The 9892-nt window shown below is 42.5% G+C and overlaps 1 protein-coding gene across 1 annotated transcript in view; it reads right to left on the reverse strand.

Moving 5' to 3' along the window:
• Positions 1-8604, reverse strand: part of SLC1A3 (solute carrier family 1 member 3) — a 38048-nt gene extending 29444 nt beyond the window's left edge. The window contains exons 1-2 of the mRNA XM_083703588.1: positions 8380-8604; positions 6461-6749 (exon numbers count right to left, since the gene is read on the reverse strand). Of these exons, the coding sequence (XP_083559714.1) occupies positions 6461-6641 (181 nt within the window). The 5' untranslated portion in view covers positions 6642-6749; positions 8380-8604. The remainder of the gene's footprint in view (positions 1-6460; positions 6750-8379) is intronic.
• Between the last annotated feature and the right edge of the window lie 1288 nt (positions 8605-9892).

The raw sequence follows: 9892 nt of genomic DNA on the forward strand, positions 1-9892 counted from the left end.
CTTGGATAAGTTGAGACGAAACTGACCTGGCTACCTGGGAGGTATTTATAGGAATCATGGCGCATTAAAATTTAGAGAATCAATGTGGTGCAGATGATAGTGTCACACAAGGCAATCCATGTCCAAATCTATGTTCAGCCATAAAGTTCATGTGGTCTCCTTGAGCCCCTCACTGCCTCTTAGCCTCACAGCAGGTTAGTGATTATAAAATGGAGGAGGTATTTCTTACTGATTGTAGGTGGAGTTTATTACTACCTGGTCCAAAGAAAGAGTAAAATGGCAAAGTTTTAGCTAGAGCATAGATGAGAAACCCGTGACTCTCTAGATGCGATTGGATCCCATCTGCCCAGACCATTGCCATGCTGGCTGGGACTCCCTCGGAAGGTGGCAGAATTCCTTCCTTTTTAAGCAGAGGTTGGGTGGCCATCTGTCATGGATGCTTTAGTTGAGCATTGCAAGGGGTTGGACTAGATCAGCCTTTCTCAACCTGTGGGGCCAGAGCTCAGGGATGATGGGAGTTGTAGTCCAGCAACATCTGGGGACCCACAGGTTGAGAACCGCTGGACCAGATGATCCTCAGGGTCCCTTCCAATTCTACGATTCTATGATTCTGTTGTTCACTGCTAAACCAGACAAGATAGAAGAATCATTACAGGTGGCAGCTACAGCCTCATCACAGCAGAACTGCTATCCCTTAAAGCATCTGCAAAATGAAGTGCCCCTTGCTTTAGGTGCTTCAAGTTCTATGCTACCATTGCTGCTTGGTGCTGGGTCTAGCCACAGGAACATGAGACTTTTCCCTATACAGTGGTACCTCAGGATACATATGCTTTAGGTTACAGACTCTGCTAACCCAGAAATAGTACCTCGGGTTAAGAACTTTGCTTCAGGATGAGAACATAAATAGCACTGCGGTGGTGCGGCAGCAGCCGGAGGCCCCATTAGCTAAAGTGGTGCTTCAGGTTAAGAACACTTTCAGGTTAAGAACGGACCTCCAGAACAAATTAAGTATGTAACCAGAGGTACCACTGTACTGATCCTGCTAGTCACCATGAATTAGCAGTGGCTGTAATGAGGATTGCCTGGCTGAATATTTACATAGTTATCATGCTGCTGGCACTCACAATTCAGATTGCTCATCACACACGGCATCTTTGCTTCCATTTTACTGTGCATTTATGAAACCCACCAAAATATTCCTTATATGAGAAAAATCTTTTCATCCTGATGTTAACCATTAGGTCTCCTCCTCTTTGGTTTTGCCTGACGGTGCAAAGTGCCCTTAACTCAAGCTCAGCCCTCTATTTAGAAATAGTGCTCCTCTGTGAAGTATAAATATCCATCCTTTCCCTCACCACTTCTTTCCAGTTTTCATCCCTTCATCCCAAAGAATCATGACCAGTAGGAAAGGCTCTCCTTTTCAGAAAGGAATTCTCAATGCTCTGCACCAAGGTTACAGAACCTGTGACCCTACAGAAGCTGTTGGACTCCAACTTCCATCATCCCTGACCACAAATCTAAGGCTGATAGGAGCTGAGTCTAACACCACCTGATGGGCCGTGGGTCCCCCATTCTTGCTCGATGCATTCCTGATTAAAATAGACAATATCCATGCAGAAAGAGAGAGAAAACCCAAACTCATAGGATTCCAGAAGATGACAATGTAAGATTGCATTGCAATTGGCGCGGTTGATCCATTTACAAAACGTCCATGGTACAAAATTAGATATTTTACAAGTGAAACAAACTAAATTAGTCTGCAAATCAACATCTTAAGACTATCATATATTGCTGATTGGACTTTACTACACTATTTTATAGAATGGATGTCTGGCCAGAGTCTACATTGCTATGTTTTAGACCTATGCTTCAAGCTTTCTTATTCATGTAGGCTTTCCCTGCCATAGTTGCCCATGCTGTTGAAGATATTTTGCTCTTTTTCCGTATTGTATTTTGCATATACCGTAATTCCAGGTTTTAAAATGCACATTGCTCATGTATTTTAAAACATTAAGCGGTATAGAAATTCCAACAAACAAATAAATTCAACAAATACCGTAAGTCCTTGTATCAGAAACATTCTTTTTCTCGTCTTCTTTCTCCCTCTCTTTTTCTTAAAGAGGAGGAAGATTTCCGCAAAATTCAAAAGTTAAATCACTGTATAGGCACTGCTACTGTATGGATCCAGCCCCGCAAAGTTAAGTTACTTAAACTAAGTCCTCCAGTGAACCATTTGAAGAAGTGTTTCTGTGAGATTGTATGCCAAGACCTGCAATTCTACCAACATCATTCAGTTTTTTTTGGGGGGGGCACTAGAAAGGCTCATTTCCAAACTGTAATAGACATTTCAGAATATGTTAGCACGCTAGAAAGATTGCACATCAAAACTTTGAATGCTGCAATTCAAGGTTCCATGCTGTCCAATATGACTGACAAGACAGGAAGCAGCTCATACGAAATCATTCCCAGTGGTTTCTCAAACATGTACAATGTCGCTTTCTGTTTTACTGCGACCAAACAAAAATAGCTGTTGGTTCTGATGTTCAGCTTACAGCTTGGTTCTGGGGAAAACAACGGCTCATCCCACACCCCATACAGAGCTTACAGAATCTCTCTTTTTTTGGGTGGGGGGGGGAGTGCACAGCAGGTGAATCTAAGTTATCCTTAGAGGAACTGGGCATGAAAGGGCTTTCTTTAAGCGAATCCACCTGTCCTTTTGGTTCCTTTTTATAATGCAGAAAGTTTTGCCCATTGAAGCTATCACCCCTAATTCTGTAGCCACTCTTAATAATTTTTGGCATAGATTTCCAGACAATTTTTGTGATTGCTTCGAGTTCCACAACAAAATGTGTGTGTGTGTTAGTGTTAGTGTGTGTGTGTTAGATAATATCCATCCATTAGTCTATGATTCTATATGGGGACCAATCTAAGGGCATATATATATGATGGTGCTAGATTGAGAATCTGTTAAAACCATGCAAATCTAAGCCTATTCAATGCCCGAAGAGAGATTTCCTGAAAGGCATGTGAGACAGTCTTTGCATTCTGAGGGAAATGCAATTCTTAAAATTGCTCACCAATATTTTTTTTTAATGAAAGGTGTATCCACATAGAAACAATTAGGATTCTGATGGTTCCATTTCCAATTCTTAAACAGTGACATCCTGTAGACCTTATTTGCAGAATAGCCTTACATAGGTCTATTCAAGCCCCACTGAATTCAGTGAGGCACGTTCCCAGGTACAAGAAGAAGAGACTGCAGGTTCAGGCCAATGGCCCATCTAGTCTAGCACCCTGTTACCATAGTAGCAAACCAGATGCCAGTGGGAAACCAGGGAACGGGACCCAAACACAAGAACGTTCTGCACTCCTGTTGTTTCCAGCAACTGGGATTCAATGACATTACTGTCTCCAACCATGGAAGCAGAGAAAAACCATCATGGCTGGTAGCTATCAATAGCTGCCACCTCCACAAATTTTCCGAACCCTTTTAAAGCCATCTAAGTTGGTAGCTACCACGGCCTCCTGTGGGAACAAGTTTCATAGTTTAACTATGCACCACATGAAGAAGTATTCATTTAATTTGTGCTGAATCTTCCAATGATCAGCCTCAGTGGATGTCTATGTTCTAGAGAAGAGGTAGCCAACTCCCAAGAAACTGTAATCTACTCACAGTTAAAAACTAGCAGTGATCTACTCCCTTTTGCGGGGTTCGGGTCAAAGTTGTTTAGCTCTTCTTAGGCGGGGAAGCCCTGTTTTTGTGGGGTTCAGGTCAAAGTTATTTGAGGGGAGCCAGTGATCTACCAGTGATCTACCAAAGATGTCCAGTGATCTACTGGTAGATCACGATCTACCTGTTGGACGTGCCTCTTCTAGTCTTATGAATGGGATAACCCCCCCTATTTTCTCCATGTTATGCATCCTTTTTATAAACTTCTTTCATGACCCCTCTTACTTTCCTTTTCTCTAAACCAAATCAAAACGTCACACACACTGCAATCTAGGGGAGTCACCCTATCCCCTTGACCATTTTGGTTGCCCATTTCTGATCCTTTCCCAACTCTACAATATCCTTTTTGCGGTGAGGTGACCAGAATTATAAATAGTATTCCTAGTGCAGCCACACCATACATTTGTATAACAACATTACGATATCAGTAGTTTTATTTTAAATTCCTTTTTCTAATTATTCCCAGCGTGGAACTCTTAAGTCATTCACGAACAAGTTAAAAGAACAAGTTCCAATACCCATCCTTGGGGGTACTAATTTTTCTACGTCCCTTCGTTCAGAGAAATGTCAATTCATTCCCACTCCCTGCTTCCTGCTTAACCAATTCCTGATCCACAGGAGGAGGACCTCTCCTCTTTTTCCTTAATTGCTAAGCTTACTCAGGGGTCCTTGTTGAAAACTTTTTTGAAGTCCAAATACATTATATTAACTCTAATCGGTTTGTGAGACAGGTTCAGGGTCAGAGGTTTTTAGCTTTACTTTTTCTTGAAGTACCACATCCTCCCTCGAAGACATAGGCTTCCTCTTGGGAGTCCAATTTGTTTCTTAAGACGAATCGTGGCATAAATTAACTAGACGTTTTCGCTTGGAAGCCCAACTGCATTGGTTCACACCCAACTGGGCCATTAAAATGTAATGACGAAAAGGGTGGAAAGCTTGGGACACAATCTGCACGTAGTGCAAACTTTGGGAAAGTGGTCCAGGATTCTGTGCGTCTTCTCACTGAACCAGACACCCCTATTAATATCCTTGTGAAATTCCCACAGGAATATATCCGTGATGTGCAATCTTTGCAGAGGTTTGGGAAGCAAGCTGGGTCAGCCTCTTTCGCTGTATTCGGCAGCCTTTCTGTCTTGCTTTTAATAATAGCCAACACCTGATACTCTCCAAAATAAAGAATGCGACTCTCCAGAGTGCAAATGATTTTTGTTTGCAGAAAGCAGAACCCCAGAAATCAAATATTTTCATACACACCACACTTTCGTGAATTCTTTTCTTCCTATAAAAATATTTTCTCACAAAAGGAACCCGACAGTGATGGCTCAGAGAGCTACTTTAGGCGTGCCTAAGGAGTTGGACGGGCCTGGTGGGATCAAAATGGTTTTTCATTTGAATGGTGGATGAGAACGCTGTATCTTTTTAATGTTTCAAAAAGAGATTTGCCATGAGGCAAATGGGGACTACCAGCCCAAAGTCTCCTTGCCTTGTAAAACTAGTGACCACACAGTTCTATGGATTCAGGCCACTATAAATTCTTATCTGAAGGTTTTTTAAAATTTTTATATTATATATATATATATATATATATATATATATATATCTGAAGGTTATATATATACATATATATATATATATATATATATATATATATATATATATATATATATATATATTTGGGTGGATTGTAAACACAGCAAGGAAAATTCTCAAGCCAACTTTTTTCTTTCATCTCACCGGAGATATTCAAAATATATAAAAAGTGCAAACATTGCCCTAATCGGCTTTGTAAACAAAACCCAATCAGGTTACCTTCCATAACCATTGTGCAGGTATATATATCTTAATAGCTACTGAATTGCATGAGTAACACACAGATTGCTAAAAAAAACCCCAAAACCAAACAAACCATAAACTTCTGACCTTGGCTGTGTGGCTGTAATTCTTTAACTGTGAGGGGGGAAATAGCTTAATATTGAGGCTGTTATGTTCTCATTTTTGGATCTTGACTTTGTTCAAAATGAAGAGACACTGGAAACTTTGCTCTAAGAGCTACCAACTGGAATTTAAGCATGAACACCAGCAAAGTAGATCAGCCTGACCCAAACAGGGTATAACAAATGCTTATAACTCAACACTTCGTTCTGGCCTCAAGTAACTGATTTCCTCTCCTCTACCTTTCTTTCCCTTTACTCCTCTTCCCTTTTGAGTCCTGCCTTTTTAGATTGTAAGTCTGATGGCTGGCCTCTTCCACTCTCTTTTTATTGAAGTGAGCTGCTTGGGGAGACAATAGTTGTCTGAAAAGGTCTGAGAAGCAGGATAAAAATATAGTAAATAAATACGTAAGAGAAACACACCCTTGGGAAATTGCGCTGAGGCGGTAGCCAATTTTCTTTAATTGTTAAGACGGATTAAGGGCTCATAAAAAGCTGCTTCTAATTAAGGGCTTTTTTTTTTTAGGAATCAGTAAAATAACTCAACCATTTTCCTTCTGATTTAACCCCCTTTGAGCTCTACTGATTTAAAACACGGAGCAGTGCAGCTGCAGTCAGAACTGCAAACCTGACCATCAACAGGGAAACTTTCACCAACGCCTGAACAACCCAGAGTGTTTGGATAGAAAACTTTCCAAGCCGGCAAGTTCTTCTCAACGGGGAAGAAAGTGGACAACAGCAACCGCTCTGTCCAAGTGATGTTTTTTCAAGATTTGTTGCCTCAGTCAAAATTACTCACCGACAATGACAGCAATGATGGTGAAGAGCACAAAAAAATTCCTCAGTAAGTAACTTTTGACATCATCCTTTGTGATGCTCTGCACTTTCTTCTTTGCCAGGAGAGTACGTTTCCGGACTCCTTGCTGAATGCGCTCCATCCTGTTGCCTGACCTCGTGTCTTCACCGTTACTTTTAGTCATCTATAGCTCACAACGCCTCTACTTTATAGATTTGCTGCTGTTAAAATCTCTGTGGTGGGGAGAGTGTGTGTGAAAACTCCTTTTCCTTGATCAGTGACAACAAAAATCCTAAAAGAGAGAGAGAGAGAGAGATTGAGAAAGCCGAGTTTTCAATAACTGCCTTCAAAACCATGCAGTAGAAACCCAACTTTCAACTCTTTTATGCAAACATTTTTTTAAAAAACAAACAAATAATAACAATAATAAGAAAGGCATTGTAGTCAATATCGAATAATTTACCGGTACATCACAACATAGCAGAATAGAGTCACTTGTATGAAGAGGGGCCCGGACACAATCCAGCTATTTTAGGGCACAACGGTATGTGTGTTTATTCAGATATGAACTGCACTGTGTTCATTGGAGCTCAGCTAAGCAGCATATTAATGCATCCTCAAAGTTCCAGTGCTTAGATTAAAGAACTGGTTTAGCACCCCCACTAAAATCAATAGGACTTAAATTTAGCTGCGTTGCGTCAGGATATCTTATGGTTGCTTTAAAAATCTATTTATTTCAGATCAAATTACTTATTATTGTTTATTGGGGGGAATCATACCACACTTTAGCCAAATTTCACAGCTTTTGTGCAAATCATTTTTAGTTCTCTGCTGACAGTATATGAGTAATTTGCATTATCTTGTACATGACACCAAACAAAAGCATGCAATCCATTCATTTAAGAAGGTTGCTCTTAGACATTTTCCCACCCACAGGTATGCTGGAGTCTGCATATCAACTCAAAACAGGACAAATTAGAGTTTAAACCCCTATTAGAGGGACACTGCTTGCTTATTACACATTTACACTCACAAATACTAATATTTTGCTGTACTGCGGCCCACACATCAAACACCTGATTCTAAAGGTGTGCGTGATTGGTTTGTTTTTTTAACCTTTGACTTAAATCCAACTTCACCTTCCACGTTTGGTCATAGTATTTAAGACAGCTGTTCGCGTCTCTCACTGCAAAAGTTATGAGGCTGACTCACAAAAGATTAGAAATGATGAGAAGCTGGGCACAGACAACATGATTTTCCAATTGTATCAACTGCTTAAGATCTCTAGTAGCTGCTGGTTCCCAGCTACCGCAAACCATAGAAGTTTTAATAAAGTTTCTGACAAGTACCCGCTGAAACATTCATCCTCTCAGCCGCATTGAAATATTAATTTCTGCATTATTTAGAACAAATTAAAGTTTCCCACTGTCAGCTGGTTATGGAAAGATATCGTTTTGGGGCGGGGAAACCCTGTGCAGAACTATTTGTAAGGTGTTTATTTTTTTAACCAGAGCTGCAACCCTATACACCTTTTTTGGGAAACAGGTCCCACTGAACTTCGGGGAACTTACCTTTCCAAGGCTACACTTCACAGGTTATTAGGCTGTTAAAGAAACAGTCGCTCTTCTCCCGCATCTCCCAAATCAGGAGCCCCCCCCAACCTGTCCGTATCGATACCCAGGGTGCAAGGAGTACCCCAAAGGAAGACAGCATCCACTGAGGCAGGAAAGGACCGGGGGGGGGGGTGCTAAGGGGAGAGGAAGGCATATGCAACTGGAGAAGAGATAGCACCGCGAGACTCTTAACCTCTGGGTCGCGGGTTCGAGCCCCACGTCGCGCAAAAGATCCCCGCACCTAAAGGGGCTTCGGACTACACGACCCCTTTGCAACCTTACAATTCGGGATCGAGAGCGCGCGCTCACCTTTCCAGACTCCGAGCGAAGCGGGCGGGAGGCAAGAGGCGAGATTCCCTCCGGATCGAGCGGAGTCCACGAGGGGAGGGTCGGAAGCTGTCCGGGGAAGCGGGAGCGAGAAGGTGGGCCGGGGGCGCAGGCTGGGACTCTGCCGGAGGCAACTTAGAAGCGCAGCAAGTAAAGGAAAGGGGAGGAGCCGCGCCAGGCAAATCTGTGTGCGCGCAGGCGGCGGCGGCGCCGAGGGGCGCTGGGAGGCGAGCCTGGCGAATACTGATGAGCCTCCGCGCTCCGCAGTCGGGGTGGCTTTCCTTTGTGCGCCCCCCGCCCCACTTTTAGGCCACTTTCACGCTTTGTCAGTTCAGCTTCCTTGGAAATGCAAACTCTGGACCCGGGAGAGAATGGCGAGCGCGCAAGCCTCTCCTCTTTCCTTCGTCGCCTTGCCAAACGAGATTTCTGGGTCTCCAGATAGCGTTATGCAGCATTATATATATATGCATCTATCCTTTTAGGATTAATAATAATAATAATAATGACAATAACAACAACAACAGCAACAACAACAATAATAATTAATAAATAGTGGTGCAAGTGTGAGCTCTCTTTTCAAAGCTTCCTGTAGGAGGTCAGGAAACGTGTTGGTATTTTTATTTGTGTGTGCGTGTGAAATCAGTGCTCTGTGAAAGCTGCCCCAGAGGGCGAGGAACCTGTCTGCGATTTCTCAGGAGTGAGCAGGACTAGGACAAGGGAAAAGTCAACAGAAGCACAGACGGATCTTCTTCATTTCAGTCTCCCTGCCCTCTCCCGTGACTCGTCGTTACGCTGCATTCAAGACAGGGCTTGTTCTGTCAACGTTTTCTTCTTTTAAAAGCCTCCCGAAGTAAATTCAAGCCGAGCCGAAACTTTCAGCGCTTGAGAAGGCGTGAAAGGTAACGAGGGAAAGGACAGCTGCTTCGAAGTTTCTCTTTTGCTTTACTGTAATTTACTGCGCACCCAGGATGCAGGCTTCCAAAGAACGAGCGCATTTTAAGATGCCGAGCGAGACGTTGCACAAAGTTTAAGAGGAATGCTGGTGGCTCCTTCAGGCCACTCATAAGACATTTCCATATTTATTTTTACTCTCTGAGTCATGGGGAAAAAATGCATACCTCTATAACTGCAAACTTCTTCCCTGAGGTCACGTCCATACCATACATTTAAAGCACTCTTATATCACTTAAGAAGTCATTGCTTCCCCCCAAAGAATCTTGGGAACTGTGGTTTGTTAAGAGTGCTGACTTCAGAGCGCTATATTTCCCAACATTCATCACAAACTACAGTTCCCGGGCTTCTCCACGACTGCTAAAGTGATATAAGAGTGCTTTATGTAAGAACATAAGACTAGTTCTGATGGATCTGGTCAATGGCTCATCTGGATAAGTATCCTGTTCTCACAGTGGCCAACCAGATATTTATGGGAATCCAATAGGCACCAGCACTCGCCCTTTCTGCAGTTTCTGGCAACTGGTATTCAGAAACATACTGT

This window comes from Podarcis gaigeae (genome assembly GCF_964106915.1).
Source record: "Podarcis gaigeae genome assembly, chromosome: 11".
Taxonomy (NCBI): Eukaryota; Metazoa; Chordata; class Lepidosauria; order Squamata; family Lacertidae; genus Podarcis; species Podarcis gaigeae.